This window comes from Euwallacea similis, chromosome 29 (assembly GCF_039881205.1).
Source record: "Euwallacea similis isolate ESF13 chromosome 29, ESF131.1, whole genome shotgun sequence".
Classification (NCBI taxonomy): Eukaryota; Metazoa; Arthropoda; class Insecta; order Coleoptera; family Curculionidae; genus Euwallacea; species Euwallacea similis.
The window spans coordinates 2,006,024-2,024,701 of NC_089637.1; the positions used below are offsets into that span (position 1 = coordinate 2,006,024).

General features: G+C 31.5%; 1 protein-coding gene across 1 annotated transcript in view; it reads right to left on the bottom strand.

Annotated features, from left to right (window-relative positions):
• LOC136417673 (uncharacterized) overlaps positions 1-11,346 on the bottom strand; it is a 52,514-nt gene extending 41,168 nt beyond the window's left edge. The window contains exon 1 of the mRNA XM_066403484.1: positions 10,923-11,346. Within this exon, the coding sequence (XP_066259581.1) occupies positions 10,923-11,031 (109 nt within the window). The 5' untranslated portion in view covers positions 11,032-11,346. The remainder of the gene's footprint in view (positions 1-10,922) is intronic.
• Positions 11,347-18,678: the final 7,332 nt, after the last annotated feature.

Consider the following 18,678-nt stretch of genomic DNA (forward strand, 5'->3'; position numbering starts at 1 on the left):
CTTTTCTATGTAATGGACTGCTATGAAACCGTGACGTATGAGGACTTTTGTATCTAAATTCACCGTCGAGCGAGTTTCCAAATGCTTTTTTCTCACAGTATGATATCGTATTAGAAATTGAAAATTTGCATCAATAGCCATCGGAAAATATCAGCCAAAGCAGCTATTTTTGGATGTGATTAGGCCCTAAATAGCTGCAAAGCGAGGAATTAGGTCACGTCTGTCTCCTTGACCGGAATTCCAAGGACTTGACCAGGCCTCCGGTATTATTCTCCATCCATGTTAATGATGAGGAAATGGGAAAAAAGCTCGCGTGCCGGGTCTCTATATATGGTAATGTTTGGCGCGTTGCAGAACAGTATTTTTGTCTTCAAATGAACTGGAATATCTTTATGAGGTTATTATAAACTTATATGTATATGTGAGCTTTCATAAAGAAAGTGATATGGGGTTGGTTATTAATTCATTTAATGCAAAAGCAATAAACATGTTATCTTACAAGGATGCTATGTCTTATCCTTAGGCATATGTGGTATGTCACAGACACCTATGAGTATCCCACTGGAGATTGACTAAACTTGTACTAGTTAAAGTAGATCGTTGCCTTAAAAGATAAAGAGGGTCTGTTTATCATATGGGGGTGTGAAGAGAATGACTAAGGGATGTAAGCGTGGGAAGAATGTGGAAGGTTTAGCGATTATTTTTTTGAAGATAAACAGATGAGCAGGGATGACTCCGACACCTTGTATGGGGGGGGGGAGAGCATTCTATTCCCAATCTTGGTCGAATAAAGAAGTCTTGCGTAAATTTGTGTTTTTTTTATTTTCCGAAGAAAGGAATATTTTTTCTTACATATATATATAATATACTATAGACAGGGTGTATCAAAATAAGTGCGCACCATTGTTAACTTTGTTATTAGTAGAAATAGAACCCTAGAGTTGTGTTCTCTTGGGCTGGTTGAGACAGTGTTACTAGAAAAACAGTTGAGAATAGCGTTGTCAAGATAATTCTAAAAAAACATTTTTTTAAAACGAAACATTATGTACATTTATAAACGAAATTAAAACTACTTCAATTTTATGCAAAAAGCTTCAGTAGCTTTTTTTTCTAAAATGAATATTTTTTAAGATATTGAGCTATTTTTATTTCTAATTGTACAAGCGACAATCAATCAAATTAATTTTATCTAGCAAGCGCTGAGTGACTAAAAGTCGAAAATGTCAAATATAATGCATTAGTTTGATAAACTGTCAAATCTAAAGCACACTATTCTTTCAACAAAACGGCACTCCAGATCATAGTATGAAAGAAATTTATCCATTAATACATCATTATTTTGGTGATAGAATTATAGCTACCCACGGTTCTATACGTTTTCCTGCATGATTCCCTGATATTAATTCTTCAGATTTTTTTTGTATTATAATAGTGTAAAAATAGTTTTGAGTATTATCAAAGTTATGTATCGGGAAAATTATCAAAACGTGGAAAAACTTAAACAGAAAATACGTCAAGTACTCCGCAGTTTAGATGGTCGACACATTTTAAAAGTTTGGAATACCGTAAAAAGAAGTGCTTAAAAATGCATACAACAATAAGAGGGCATTTTTGAATACCTTATTTAAATATCTTTATCTTTTTTTTGTAATTAATTTGATTGATTTGTCACATGTACCATTAGAAATAAAAATAGTTTTATATGTTAAAACATATTAATTTTATTTAAAAAAATACTAAAGTTTTTTGTAGAAAATTAAGCTAATTTTGATTTTGTTTATAAATAGGCAGAATGATCCATTAAAAAAACAGTTTTTTTAATTTATCTTAACAACGTGATAGTTTTTTAGTATTATCATCGCAACCAGCTTATTTCCGATTCATTCGATTTTTGACATAGAAAACAAGTAATAGTAGGCCTTGGTCGAGTGAGTTAGAAAACAATTTCTTTTTTCTTTTCTTTTCTTTCTTTTTTAAGTTTTCTTTAAAATGGGTATTTTCCAAATTTCATGAAAAAACAACAATTGTTAACCATTTCAGAGAAGTTCATTTTATAGTTGCAAATAATATTATTTTATCAAGATAGTCATAAAAAAAATAAAAAATAAAATAATTAAACTAATGAACTAAATCTTGGAAACTTTCACTAGTCCACTCTTTAATTCAATACATTTACTGTATTTTATTAAAATGTTCTTTTGAAGATTTTTCAATTACTGTGCAATTACTTCCTTACAAACTTGGCGTATGCGGGTTCAAAGATCTTCAACTTCGTGAGGATGCGATTTATGTACTTTATTTTTTATCGTGCTTCACTGAAAAAAGTCGAAGGACGTAAAATCGGGAGATCTAAGAGGTCATTCGATTAATGAACTATTGCGGTCTATCCATTTATTTTCGAAATGCAAATTTAAATATTGCCTCTCAAAAGTGGAATTATGAGCACGACTGCAATCTAATTGAAAATAAAGGTTTTTTAAAATAGCAAGTGGTAAACTGTCCAAAGCATTCATCACTTTTTACTGAAAAAATTGCGATATTTGGACCCTTTTAAATTTTTATCCAAAAAGGAAGATCCTATGAAAATATCGTTTTGAATACTGCACCTCACGTTTACTTTTCGTGGATATTGGCTTTTACAGTTAGTAATCCGTTCTGGATTATTTTCAGGCTAATGTCGAAGGTTTTGTGATGAAACTACTCCATTAGTTGTAAAGGTTGCTTCATTAGTAAACATTATCTGTTTTAAAAAATTGACATTATGAAATTATTTGCCCTGTGTCCATAAACAAAACTAGTCTTTTTTCACTATTCCCTGGTTGTTAAGTATGTAAAAATTTTGGCTTGTAAGGTTTCTTCTTAATAATTTTCAAACATCTTCTCACGAATTCCTTTGTTATGTTCAATTATTTCGAGGATTATTATGAAAATAATTCAGAATTATTTCTTCTTTTCGTATTTTTCGTTTACGTGGATTATTTCTTCTTAAATACCTTAAAACTATACCAGTCTGATTAAACAGCTTATTGATTTTAAAAACATTACTACTACTTATAGTCTGTCTTTCTGGGTGTCTACTGTTAAATTCTCTTGTTGCTTCTCTCGTTGAACGAACATTATCTCCTACTAGACGGGCAATTTCAACTTTATGCTCTAAATTTAATTAATGTTCCATAACTATTTTATGTGAGACTTTTACATGCAACACAGATTTGTATAAAATACACAAAAAAAACACCAATTACATTAATTCTGACAAACAGATTGAATTAATTTTACATTTATCATTCAATTTAATTCGTATGAATTTGTTTTTATAGCTATCTTGATAAAATAGTATTGTTTGTAACTGAAAATAAACTTCCCTGAAATGGTTAATAATTGTTATTTTTTCATGAAATTTGGTATTTAAAGAAACCTGAATTCAGTGGCGTGCTTATTTTTTCTAAAAAACACTCCAATTCTTTTTTTCGATTTTTTACATAGAAAATAAGTAGATCTTAGTGGAGTGAATTAGAAAACAATTTTTACAGTATAAATAGAACTTTTTATTCTCTATTTTTGACCCTTGGTTCTTTGAAATCTAGTAATAAATATAAAAGTTACAAGGGTATTTCCATTTTAACTGGGTCACACTGTGTGTATTATACACACAATATAAGATTTGAAGGCAATATGTATGAATGCAATTTAGGGTGGAGAAAGCACGAGTTCGCGTAGTGCGCGATGGCTTTTCTCTGATCCAGATTGCAGGAATGCATGTTCTAAAATTTATCCATAATTTTCGATGCACGAGTTATATTCGGAGGAGATTTTCATGAATCAAAAAGTATGTATTTGTGAGACATTTATAGAATTTTTTACTCGTAGTTATTTACAGAAATTTTATTACGATAAAATTGGCCAGGGTTTATAATGTTGGGTTGCCTATATTGAGGGACAAATATACAGGGTGGCGCATCGAAAACAAAATAGACATTTTCAGATATTTGAAAATTTATTTTCGAAAAATTCTCAGACGCGTAAACTTTATATTCCAGGAGAACACATTAGGAACGTATACTCGCTTCTTTCATATCAACCCCCTAGTCGGGGTTAGTTAAACCCCTAAAATCTTAAATGGAAACTGGGGTCAAGTAGTACTTTATTTGAAAGGTCTTTCGATTCTCGTTATAATGATCCCCAATTTGACTAATTTTGATTCAGCAGTTTTCGAGAAATTTGATCAAAAGATGTATCGTCTGATATAAATTAATAATGTGAAATTGGCAACAACTGAAATGAAAATAACATAAAACCGGTACTTTTGACTCCTTTTTTATTCTGATAAAAAAAATTCTGTAAAGATACACAATAGAGATAATGCATCGTTTTTATATTTTGAATATTTTTACAAAATAAGAAGAAAAAAAAACTTTTTTGGCACACACTCACAAAATAAATGCGTCTTAGACTACATGCATAATTCTGTTTATATTTTGCAAATCAAAAATGATTAATTCAATTGCAGAGAGAGTAGAAATCATACAATTGTTTTTTAAAAATCATCAGTGTAATAACCGGACAGCCCAACTGTTCAACTAGAATCATAAAGATAATCAAGTGCAACGCAAGTACGTTTTAGAATTAGTTCACAAATTTCGTCAGATCAGCTCTGTGGCTAATAAAAAAAGGAATGATGGAAACCCTCCCAGAAATGAAGAAATCAATGTCACGGTTTTAGGACAGGTTCATCTGGTACATTAAGGTACATTAAGGTACATTAAGTATTCGTCAATTGGTTACTGTAACTGAAGTCAGTCGACGCGCTATTATTTTTATTGAGAATATTAAATGCCCATCATTTTCATCCGTGTAAGATCCACTTATTACAAGAATTGAACGAAGATGATTGTGACCGCCGTTTGTAATTTTACGAACTTATAAGTGAATGAGCAATTGGAAATAATAATGATCTATTTAATATTTGCTGTTCTGATAAATGTTCGTTTTTTTCTAAACCGTGCGGTCAATCGGCATAACCGTTAATATTTGCCTGACGAAAATCCCAGAATTTTTCATGAAGTACATATCCAGTATCCACAAAAATTAAATGTTTGGGTTAGCATCTCTGGCGATCATCTTGTTGGTCCTTTTTTCTTACTCGGAAATCTCACTGTATTTATAATTATTACAATATGCAATTGATCCGTCATTAATAGAATTATATGAAAATAATGAAAATTACATTGAGGATTAGTTGATATTTCAGCAGGATGGTGCCCCTCCCCATTACGCATTATGTATCCGAGATTATTTAAATGAACGGTTTCCAGATCGTTGGATTGGTAGGAGAGACGCTACTGAGTGGCCCCTGTGATCGCCAGATTTATCATCTTTGGATTTTTCTCTGAGGGGTCACTTAAAAAGCAAAAGCTATGTAACTCAACCGAACTCTTTAGAAGACCTTCACCAAAGATTAATGAATTAATACCGTCAAATAAATCCTCAAATGCTCCAAAATGTGCGACAGCGATTTGACTAAAACTTGTATTACTGTTTAGAAACTAGTGTTCGCCACTTCGAACATTTAACTAACTAATTAATTCGTAAATAAATATTGGATGTGTGTTTTTTTTTTAAATTGTCTTGCATTAATAAATGAATAATCTATCACTCGTTAAATAATTCAGTACTTCAAATTAATTTCTTTTGGGAATGAGTTTAACTCTCTCAAGTAGTTGAAATTATCAAAATTTTTTAAAGTAAAAAGTACCTGCTTTATGTTATTATATTTTTACCTCAGTTGCTACCAATTTCACATTATTAATTCATATCAGATAATACATCTTTTGATCAAATTTCTCGAAAATTGCTGAATCAAAGTTAGTCAAATTGACGATCATTATAACGGAAATTGAAAGACTTTTCAAATAAGATATTACTTGACCCTACTTTCCATTTAAGATTTTAGGAGTTTTACTCAACCCGGATAAGAAGTTGATGTGAAAGAAGCAATTATACGTTCATAATGTGCTCCCCTGGAATATAAAGTTTCCGTGTCTGAGCATCTTTCGAAAATAAATTTTCTAATACCTGAAAATGCCTCTGTTTTGTTTTAGATGCGTCACCCTGTATAATAGCTTCCATTCTGTTATTATCTATGAGAATTTAATTTACCACATGTCCTCTATTAAAAATCAGATAATTTTAATATACCATGTATTAATTTGTTTTGTTAATTTTTGCGTCGTATTATGCCGCTTCAATGAATATAGATTTTTAAACAAATGATTTTTTTCATGTAAGTTTGTTGAAAAATTGTTTTTTTTCAAATGAAATAGATGTCTATGTTGTTGATTGATTTCGATAACAACCACTATTAAAAAGGGGACAAGTGAGTTCCGTGTATTGACCTTAGTTCTAATATGTTTTGCTAAATTAGTACAGCTATAACTGGCTTTAATGGGCTATTATTTCTTTATTTTTATATCACAATAATGATACGATGAGCCAATAAGGCGAACACATTGGTGTGGATTATACGAGTAGATAACAGCGATGCGTGCTAGGAATACAAATACATCTGTTGTAATAATAGTGCATATAAAAGCGAATCTAATAAACATGCCATCGAAAATATTGATGTTATAGTTATAAAGAATCAATAACTGACTATATGGAAAAGTAGAGTTTTAGCGTCCTAAACGTTAGGGAAATGGTTTTGAAAAAATTGTGAAGTATTAATTAGCTAATGAGGAGTCAATTAGTGCAAAAACCGATAAAAAAAAAGGCAGCTGTAAGAAAGGGGATTAAGTAAATGTTCCTTGTGATTGGCATCATAATATTTAATACCATACTGGGTAATCTGTAGAAAAAAAATCCAATTTCCAGGACTTAAAGAGAATCCTGCTAGACTCTATATTGAGTATTGAGCACTGTTCTATGTATTTTGATAAGTATGTATTTAAAATCAGTGAAAATAGGGGAGTACAAAGCACATCCTTCACGCAAGCAATTGGCAACAAGAAAGAACTTATTTGGAAGATATACAGTGTGTCAATTTCAAAACTTTGGGTTGCCGATAACTCTAAAGACTGAAAAAAAAATTCAAAAACCGTTTCGGTAGAATAGAGAGGAGACAAGTTTAATAGTGGTTGTAGGTTTCTAAGTGTATCCCTAAGGGGGTAACCACCCCAATTCTAAAACCTGAAATTGCAATTATCATGTAATATCTTATTTTAAAGGTCTTCGTAAACTGCATATAAAAAACTAGTTTCAATTTAAAAAAATCAATTTTTGAGAAATTACAGCACTTTTAAGACAGAAATATCATACGTAAAAAATATGTATTCACAAAAACTGTTAAAAATGTTTTATCAAAACAAGTTTTTTGTGCTTTTTCTCTTATCTATTATGGTTACCCATTTTTTAAATACAACTTAATTAATTTACTGCTAGTTTGAATATTGCTATTGACGAATACTGTTCTAATACTGGTGTTGCGTCGAAAAAAAATTCTAAAAATGGTGTACACAATTATTGAACGAGTTGAAATAATTTATTATTTCAACTCGTTCAATTCTTTATGAACAGGTATTAGGAAAACTGAGGTAAAAATGTTAGCGATGTTTACGTACGATTTCTTGTGCAGAAATTTAAAGCCACTGGATCGATACAAAATACTAAGACAGAGCAGCTCAGAATTTTGAATGAAGCATCTCAACTTGAAATTTTAAGCCAAGCCACCATGTATCCAACAACGTCGCTTCATAAGGTTTCGGAACTAACAGGGGTCCCTCATGAATAGGCTCGGAAAGTTTTAAAACCAAACAATTTTTTTCCTTACAAAACATGTATTCTTCAAGAACTAGGTGATAATAATATCGATAGACGAATTCAGTTTTGTGAAGAAATAATTGAGAACATTCAGGGATATCCTGACATTCTAAAAAACATTTGTTTCACTGATAAATGTAAATGTTATTTAAACAGAAATGTTAATAAAGAAAATTGTCGTTATTGTGATAATGAAAATCCTCTTGTACGAGATAATCATTCTCAATATCCTTAAAAAATTAATGTTTGGGCTGGTATTCTAGGGAATAAAATTGTTAGTCTTGTTTTGTAACGAAAACTTTATAATATTTGTTTTGACTTGTTTGAAAACACAATTGAACCTCAAATTGTTCAAGCCTTGGAAAATCAAATCCATAAAGACCTGCAAAATAGATAACAATCTTCTACATCTTCTACTATATGGTGCTCCATCATATTACGCCCTACAAACAAGACAGTGGCTAGATCAATATTGAAAGATGGATTGGTCACAGGGGAGCAATAAAGTGACCACCGCGATCACCGGATATAACACCACATGATTTTTTTTGGAACCAGGTCATATCATTCGTTTGCAAAATCAAACCAACCAATTTGCAATATTTACAGCATCGAATAACCGAAGTATGTCAATGCATTACCCCTAAAACATTTGAAAACGCGGGAAAAGAAGTCGAGTTCTGATTATTTTTTTGTTTAGAAAAAAACGGTGAATATTTCGAACAGTTTTTGTAAATATTTTTTAAATATGATATTTCTCTTTTAAAAATACTGTAACTGTTTAAAAATTGGATTTTTTAATTGAAACTTTTTTTATACGCAGTTTATAAAGACCTTTAAAAAAATCAAATGATAGGTATTGCAAATTAAACTTGTAGAGTTAGAGTAACTACCCCCCTTATGGGTACACGTAGAAACTTGCAACCACTATTATACTAGTTTTCATTTTATTATTGTCACATCCATTGTTTGTTGAATTAGTTCATGAATATAAAAAAAATTCAATGTTCAGAGTTATAGGCAATCCAAAGTTTTGAAATTGCTACACTGTATACGCATGGAAAATTCCTGGATTTTAAAATGCTGTAATAATATACACCAATGGCTTAGCTCCTACTGAGTGTTGTAAAAGTTATCTATAATTGGCAAAAAATTCCTATTGGTATAATATAATTCAGAGGCGTACTGGACTGAACGCAATTTTTAATTAAGAAATATGTCTAACAAAATAGAACTTTATGAAATAATAAAAAAAATTGGTTTAAAAACACTATGACACGTCGATGATTTTTGTACAGTAAGCCTTGCAAGAATTTTCTGTAATTTAAAAAACATATATTTCAGTTCATTAAAAATAGGGCCGTGCAGCATACAATTTACAAGTAAAAAGTAGGTTCAACAAACAAATGTTCAAAATTTTTGAAATTTTGAGAAAATAGCCAGGATTAAAAGAAAAATGAATTAGAGAAATAATCTTGGAAAATTGCCGTGTCTTAAAATATTGTTGTGAAACACCACTAATTGAGTACTATAAGTAAGTAGGTCGAAACTCACATTCCACATGAACAAATTTGCTTTACACCGAAGACTATCCATAGATCCGCTGCTGGTAGGGAGTTTGGGACATTGCATAACATACCGAGTGTCCCAGAAATATTGTTTTAAATAAATAAGCGTGCTAGCTAATTAGAAAATAGAACTATTCAGCTAAATTTGTCCTATACAAAAGTTGCTTTTGTTGCTGGTTGTAATACACTTTGTTGGATGTTATCTTATAACTCCTTTTTGCTGTTAGGTATGTAGTTTTGTACCCTCCCTTCCCTTCTGCTCTCTTACATGTATAGGGTACTGAGCAGCCAATGTCAAAAACATTGTCTTAAGGCTGGAGGAACATCCTCCAAAATGTCATTTCCCATTCAGTTTTATAGGAAATTTAATTGGTTTCAAAATCAAATTTCTCAAAATCTCGCACCACAATTTAATTGAAAATTTATGTAGAAACTGAGATTTTCTCATTAAATAAGGATTTTCTGTCCTGTGGTTGTTTCTTAAATGACATACGTATACCTTGCCTTTCTAATGTTACCTCGTCGGTTAATAATATTTAATTAAAAAACAAAGGGTCATGATGTTGCTTTTAGGGTAACAAATTGTAGAAATCAATTCTGAATTGAAAATCCTTTAGCAACAAATTTTGAACAAGCGTAAAAAATTATATGGAAACTCGTTCTCTTTCCGTAGAAATTGATGATTTGTTGACCTCCGTCGCTTTAGAGATACGTCTGGTACTAGTCCCTGGATCCTCTAGTATTTGGACGAGAGTTCTTCTTCTTGATCCATAATCAGAATTTTTAGTTTATCATTATTCGGTTTTGAACGAAATTAACTCTCATCTAGTTTGTTAGTATAGTTTTTAATAAATTGATAGTATTTATAAATCACTGGCAGTACATAGGAAAATTTAATTGAAAATAGTTGGAAAAAGTTTAGAGATACAAGTTCTTTTGGATAAATTTTGCGATTGTGGCTCACGATCACTCTTATTATTAGAAAACTGTTATAGCTATAGAAAAGTCTATTACAGAATGGTGTCTTGTGATCGGTACCTTCGTAATTTTTAATAATATACAGAGTATTCTATGAAAAAAAATTGAGTTTCCAGAGCATAAAGAGGACCCTGTTAAAAGACGTGCTCTTATTCTTAATATTTAAACGTGAATAAAAAAAATACGTGAAAACGAAGAAAAATGGGTACGCAAAGATTTCCAGAGATAAATTAACCTTAATAATGTATGAAAAAATTTAATTTTAGAGTTTTAAACTTTGCGAAAATGTTTTAACGACTTTCAGTCTTATTCTGCGGTCAATTTGCTCAAGTAAGCCGTAAACTTGTCACTACGAGAAAAATAGTTTTGTGTGGATTTCTCATTAGAAAAATGTTCTGATGGAGCTAAAAAGGTATTTCTTGAAACATTGTGTTAAGTTGGCTGCCACACTCAAAAAAACCTCATTGTTATCATCGCCAACCCGAACCCATCCATCACCACACAAAAATAAACGACCTAAAAACAAATTCGAAAAGTGGGTGTCCCGCTCTTACTCACTGGTGGCCACCGATCTTATGTTTCTTTCCAGCTCCTGCACGGAAAGTGCGTCCAGACCCAGACGGCCCAACAACGTCGACTCATTCATTGTCAAATTGCCGGAAAACATCACTCAATAATAGACTTTAACTAACTGCAACTCCTTATGCCTCTTCGTCATCCTCTTGACCAATAAAACTTCCGTTTTGTTATGTCATAATAATACACACATCAAGCACGATTGTTTAATTTAATTATTGTATAACGCGATGATTAAGTCAAAGAAAGTGAATCGTGGACGCGTGACAGGACTTTTTCATTGGGACCTGAAGTAATCGCCGCACACGCGTTTCGCATACTGGGCCATGATGGGACCCCCACGAAAAAATCCGGGAAAATCGTCGTCTACGAAGAGTAAGAGATATTCGACGAGGCGTGAGAAGTGGCGTCTGGTGCGCTACTGCCGCCGTCGCGACGCACGGCGTCCCTCCGCTCAAAGTGGTGGCCATTTAGCACGCGACGCCCTGACGTCAGCGGTGGCATAGGTGAGGGATGCAGCCGTTAAAAATTAACATCAAGTTTGAACGGAGATTCACGAATTTTTCATAAAATATCTGTAAATCATAGATATATATAGTATATATACAGGGTGGCCGTTTCTACATCAGGACCATGGGGATTTCGGTAATCAGAATGATACGAGGTCAGTTAAATTGCATCAAAATTACGCGACTTGGAGATTAAAAATATGCCGTTTTGCAACTTGAAAAGTTCTGATTACTTTCGGAAATATTGTAAAAAAATTTAAATTTTGTAAATAAGTTTTTATTTCTTCTTTAGTTTAGTTTTTGTCGAATACCTCCGAAAGTCATTGACATTTTTAAACCTTTGAAATGGCATGTTTTTGAACTTCAAATTGTGCAACTTCGACCCAATTTTATAGTTATCAAGATCCCTAGAGCTCTAGAAATGAACATCCTCTAAATTACCCTTTTCACTATAAAATAACGGAAAATTTACATGTCGCTTCTGATTACAGCGCACTTTGAACAGTGACATTTTCTAATTACTTATTATAAACGATTTAAAAACGTTTCAGCGAATCAGCGCACTTAGGAAACTGATTTATTGGGAATTTACAAAAAAAAAATTTCTCTAAAATTTTTTCGAAAATTTTGGTAAATTAAGTTTGAGAAATTACATACTACACAGTGTAACTCGGATTGGACCTACCAGTATGAATATCTTGGAAACAATAAGAGCTAGAAATGTGAATAGATAGGTAAAGTTAAAATGAATTAAAAACCAGTTCAATGCCGTTTTCAAAATTCTTTCAAATTTTTTTGTTTTTGAGTTGTTTTCAGAAAGTCGAATACATTTTCTAAGTAGCATTTTCTAGTACTGCAACTTTCTCGATTTAATATATTTATCAAATATGTAAGTAATACTTGGGTCACGATTCTTCAAAGCTTTCTAATTTTTTAGATTCATTACATGTTTCTCTAATAATCTTGTGTTTGATTGTGGATTTTTAGGATAGACTTCCATCAAATGATTCGCAATGGAGAGATTTTTATTTCTCACGGAAAAAAACAATGCCATAAAAAAATTAATATTCATATGCAATGAATCTTGAACCAACAACCTTAAGAACAACTTAGGAAATACATTAGATTCGCGATAGTGTGAACCGAAAAAAACCGAAATTGTTAACGTTAACGATTTATGCAAGTTATAGAATGTGAAAGTATGTGAAAGGTAATAATCATTTATAAATATCAACATAAACATAAAGAACTTATTAAACTAAACAACAGTAAGAAACAAAACATTAACACAAAAAAAGTTACTTTTTGTGAAAAAAAAATCCGAAATTTTTGTTCGTTTATGAGGATTTCTTATTTGTTTGATGATGGCGTAATGCCTCATTTTTTTTTAACAAGTAGATCGATGTAGTCAATATCACTCTCTTCTGCCCGTTGAGCGACTAGATTTAAAGCGTTTATAACACTATCCAATGAAATTTTATTGCAGAGTGCAGGATTTTGTACTGCTTCTTCATTAATTGAACATTTTTCAATACCGTCATCTCCAAATTCATTATCACATTCATTTCACTCCAATATATCAGATTCATAAAATAAAACATATAAATTAAGATCAATTTTAGAACCAGAAGGAGCTATCTGTGGTGCCACTCCGTTTGGTCTGTAAAAGTTCAGGCGAATTGGATACTGAGTTCTCGTTATCCCACTGGCGTTTCAAAATTGCGAGTGGTACTTTGCGTCTTCATCATCAGATAAGTTTGAAAGAACTTCATTTAAAAAATCTTCCAACGCTTTTTAAGTTAGTTTCTGGATTAACGTGATCCAAGCTGCCATTAAGTTGAGAACTGCGACTTTTATAATCAATTTTATTAAGGTATCGGAAACATTCATGTGTTACAGTAGATAGAAGACTGTTCCTGTAATATAATTTCGTTAATCCAATAACGTTTTGGTCCATTGGTTGTATGAGAGATGTAATATTAAGGAGAAGATACAATGCTTGCTTGAATGAACCTATCGTCGCTTTTTAATTCATCTTCGAGTGGATGAGATGGCGCGTTATCCAGTAAAAGGAGAGCTTCTATAGGGAGACCATTTTTCTTTAGAAACAATTTAACCTACAAGTACAGGGTGTCCCAATTTTGTGGTAATCGTGGAATGTCTCGGTTATTAGCAAAGATAGAGAGATGTGGTTTTCGCGAACTTTGGTCACTTTTTAGTGAAACTAATGGTGATGTTGACAGAATTGATCCAGCTATCTTAGTTTTTGCACTACAGGGAATTTTTGAAAATATTTGTATTTTGAGACCCCCTCTACAGTTTGAATATGCGCCAAGTTATTGAAAATGTAAAAACGGCGTCAAATAGAAATTTTTACGTAGAATTCAGTGGCGTACTCAGATTTTATTTATAGTTTTTGAGATATAGACTAAACTTATGTTTTTTTAAACAGAACATCCTGTATATTTTTACCTATTCTGACTCCCCTAATTTTCCCCATTCCAAAAATACAAAACTCAATATGGTTATTTCAAATAATAATGTTACAAATTGACATTTTCTGAAAGTGGGCATTAATATAGTGTGCGATTATCAAAAGTCAACCATATTTAAAACAATAGAATACTTAACCTATCTATTGACATTTGCGGCTATGACAATTTAATATTGCAGTTGTGTCAAAGTTGCATTTGTATTTCTATTATGGGAGTAAATATGAATGATAATCAACAATTTTAAAACTATGAATATTGTGATGTGCTCTTAGTTTTTGCAATTTGTCAAGAGAATTCCAATGGAGCATTTAAATTTTATTTTAACAGTTAAATACTATTAACTTATTTGTTAACTGCCATTTATATCTTTTTCATTGTCTAAAATTAAATATCCAGAAAGGCGCCAACCAAATGAAATAATTTTTTCGAGATTATGTATTATGTACATATGTGAATAATTTTATATAATTTAAGATGAAAACGAAATGGTATTTAAAATGGAAAAAATTAGCTATACCTAAGATACAAACGAATAGTGAAATTAATATTTGAAAATGGTAGTAGTCATCCAAGTTGATTTTGAGTGTCCATAGTCAGAAGGACAATTGAAATTTTTAAATGATCTAGACTTGGCAGTTTTACTACTAACCAATGGTTTTAGTTTATGAGTCTCAGTAGCATTGGTGTATGCTAAAAATATTATTCTCTGTTTTTCGTTTTTTTTCCAGCAGCAACTTTTTTTGTCCTCGAGACAAATGTTCTGTTTGGTTTTCCATAGATTATTTCCTATAGATTCCATATATTAATTTCCAATAGAGCCCTGTTTCATCAATATTGTAAAACTGCTCTAATGTCATGTCAAACTTTTCTATTTTGTTCTTTATTTGACTTTAAAATGGATGTTCAAGTTCTAGTTGAGAAGGCAATTTTTCTCTGAAATTAAAAAAAAAAACGAATTCCAAAACGCTTTTTAAAGCCGTGGAACCATCTATCACTGGCTGTAAATAGTTTAATATTTTCCCTAATTTAGGAATTAATTCGTTTTGTTTTTTGATTAATCATTTCACCACTCATAATAAAATTTTTCTTTCGTTGTCCAAGAAACCATTTACATATGTAATTTTTTTTCATTATTAAAAAATCAGAACTTTTTAATGTTCTCCTTTTACCAGGTCCGAAATAGGTGTTTCTCACTTCATCTCTTTTTTCTATTTAATTTTAGAAGCTATATATTTAGCAACACCATATTTTTTTGTCAAATATTTAACCATGCCCTCGTAATTTAATTCTTGAATCATAAGGAATGTCTCATGAGGAGTAAGATACTTCAGTTTTTAGACGACATTTTTACGTACAAATAGCAAATAACTTTCACTAATAACGAATCGCCCTCAGAGACTCAATGCACGAAAGGCAAAACGTTTTTTTTTGCTGAAAATTCATATTTCTCGGTCGGGTATTTCCCCGACATTGCGTTGGGGATATACTCAACGGCAAAATATTGATTTTTTAAGGTAAGGGCAGTTGTTTATATTATATAGCGGTCTGTACAAATTTTTGCGTTGTTCACGTTACGCGGATTTTCTGTTACGTATAGTTCACATTATTACAAGTTTACTGTAATTTATTTCACTGTTAAATAATGAACTTCAATCGGGTTTACAAAAATAAAGAACTGGGTAAACGAAGTACAGGTCAACGGGACAATTCGTCCAAGAAAGAGTTTACAAATATTGCGAAGTTCTAAGTACTAAAACTGAGGGCTAAAACACATAGGCGTACTACGACTAGGAGGCAATTATCGGCTAATTTATTATCTATCTTTTTAGAACGTGATATTTAGTGAAATAGCAAGAAAGATTTTCTATTGGTATATTGCGATTATACCGATTTAGCGAAACGGTGTTATTATTATATTAGTTATATTCTAGTTCTTACAAAGAAAGGGAGTGAAAATTTCAATATACAGGGCAACCCTTACTTGAAGATAATGAATACTAAAATCTAACCACGGGGTATATATCATTGCTTATGTACGTCACCAAAAAACGGTGATGTACATAGGTGAAACATCAGTGAATGTTATAGTGGGTGTCAAATTGAAAACTTCCCACCCTTATTAACTCGAAACTGGATTTTTAAAATATCCTTGAAACACGTCGATTTTGTTACCGAGGGAGAACAATTTTTATGTAGAATTTACTACGCCTTTTTCAACCCTCTACACCCTAAAGCCAGTCTCTCAAATATCTTAAATGGTAAATGGAGTTCAGTGATACATCATTCAGGGGCCTTTCATTCTCTTCATTTTGGTGTCTCATTTGTTACATTTGACTGTTACGTTATGAAGTTAGGTGTCTTTGATCATTCTAAATTCATTATTCCTATTAGTGTTTTGATAGCGTTGCAACTAAGACTTTTTTTATTCAAACATGTCTTAAAACTACGAAATTGTTGCAATAAACTGCTGCATAGTTGTTTTAAATTATAAAATAAATAAATTTTCTTATTACTGTTCTTAAAAAAAAAAAACACATTCAAAATTGGAATTCCTATTTGCAATACTTTTAGTTTATTAGATATTCGAAATGTTCTCCATTATTTTCCAAACAATAATAAAGCCTATTTTGAAACTCTTCCCTGACATTTTCAAATACCGCTTCTGGAATAACCCTGCTTGTCTCTGTGATTCTTCTTTTCAAATTGTTAATATTATCAGGCTGGGTTTTGTAAACAACCGATTTTATGTGCCCCTATAAAAAATAATCTAACGGCGTTAAGTTTGGTGATCTTGAAGGCCATTCAATCGGTCCCCTCTTAACAATCTACTTGTCGGGAAATCAATGTTCCGACCATTCTCGTACTAGGCGAAAATAATGCAGTGGAGCTCCACCTTGCTGAAAATATATGTGGTCTTTTTGCAAGATGTTTCCACCAACTTGATCTTCCAAATGAGTTATTATTAAAAGATCAATTACTTTTTTAAGTAATTTTGAGTACAATTCTCCAGTTAAATTTTCTTCAATAAACAAAATTTCTGTAACGGCCTCTCCGAGCACGCCAGCATAAACATAAGTTTTTTCTGGCCACAGTGTAGCACCCATTCTAAAAATGTGGGAATATTCGTCACTCCAATACCGGCAGTTCTGTTTATTGACCCGACCATTAAGAAAAAAGGTATATTCATCAACGAAGCATATGTTCGTTAAAAAAATTGGTTATTATTAAGTTAGTTATGGTTTCACAAAACTCGATTCTTCTATTAAAATCGTCGTCATAAAGTACCTATAGAATTTGCATTTTGTAGGGATGAAATTTATTTAATTTCAATACTTTTCGTATAGTTTCATGTGATATTTCACTTTGACTTGCGACCATACGCAGTGAATGGCTGGATTCTGCAACAAAGGTTTCCGGAATCTTTATTTGAGCAACTTCATTTAAAACACACTGAACAGCCCTTTTCTTGTTTACTATGGACCCCTTTCAGTAAATTTCTTTATTAAGTCTAACACGTATCTATGACTCACTCATTAAAAAATTCCGCTGTTCTTCTTGCGCATCTTTCTTGCTTCCCATAAATAAAAATCATTTTTGTTCTTTGCTGAATTGTGTAAACTATTTTTAAAATTGCTCACAATAACACGAGAATTATCGAAATAAATTTTTACCGATTTGAATACTTAGTAACATTGATTAGTACCACAAGTAAGTAAATAATATTTTCCATGCAAGACAATATAAAAATTTATCGAAACAGCATTCCATTGTAAATAAAAATAAACCATTAAAAATTCATATTTTACATAGCTGTTTCTTTTCGAGGACCGAGGAAATTTATTAGATTGATAAATATTTGCTTCAGTGATTAATGCATCCTTTCTTTTGATGGTCGTCTCGACAAACAATAAGTCTATAGGTTAGTAAATAGATTTATTATAACCATCTCCTAATGTAAGACGTGTTTGAATAAAAAAGTCTTATTACTCACTATCCAAATATTAATAAGAAAAATGAATTTCAAATGATCAAAGGCGTTTAACTTGATAACACAACAGTGAAATGTAACAAATGAGTTACCAAAATGTAGAGAATGAAAAGTCCTTTAAAATGATATATCACTTAACCCCTTTTATTATTTAAGATATTTAGAGGGTGGATCTGGAGGGTAGAGGGTTGAAAGAGGCGAAGTGAATTGTATATAAAAATGCTTTCCTCTGGATAACAAAATCGACGTGTTCCGGCGATTTTTTAAAAATCTATCCCGTTTTAAGATAGTAGAAGTGGGAAATTTTCGAATTGACACCCTGTATGTAAAAAAAGTATAAATTGTTCCTTGTGGTTGGTAGGTTCATTATATTCAGTGTCATACAGGGTGATGTATGGAGAAAAATTGGGTTTCCGAGATTTAAGTCATGTCAAAAACTCCCTTTAAAAAGCATTAAAAATGTACTTTTATTAATCTTCGGTAATATGTAATTCGAAAATTAGGAGAGGTGGACATACGGATTTTATGTGGATAAATTAATTTTACTAAGTAAACAGTTTTCAAAAATTGCATAATACAGTGAGTGTTCTATATGCAAAGTAAAGTTTGAGCGTCCCAAACTTAGTTAAAACAGTTTTCCCAAGTTTTCAATTTAAATTATATACTCAAAGACAGCTACAGCAAAGTATACATATCTCTGCGATTTCGGGGTTTGAAATATTTCAGTACACTCGCCTTCAACGTAA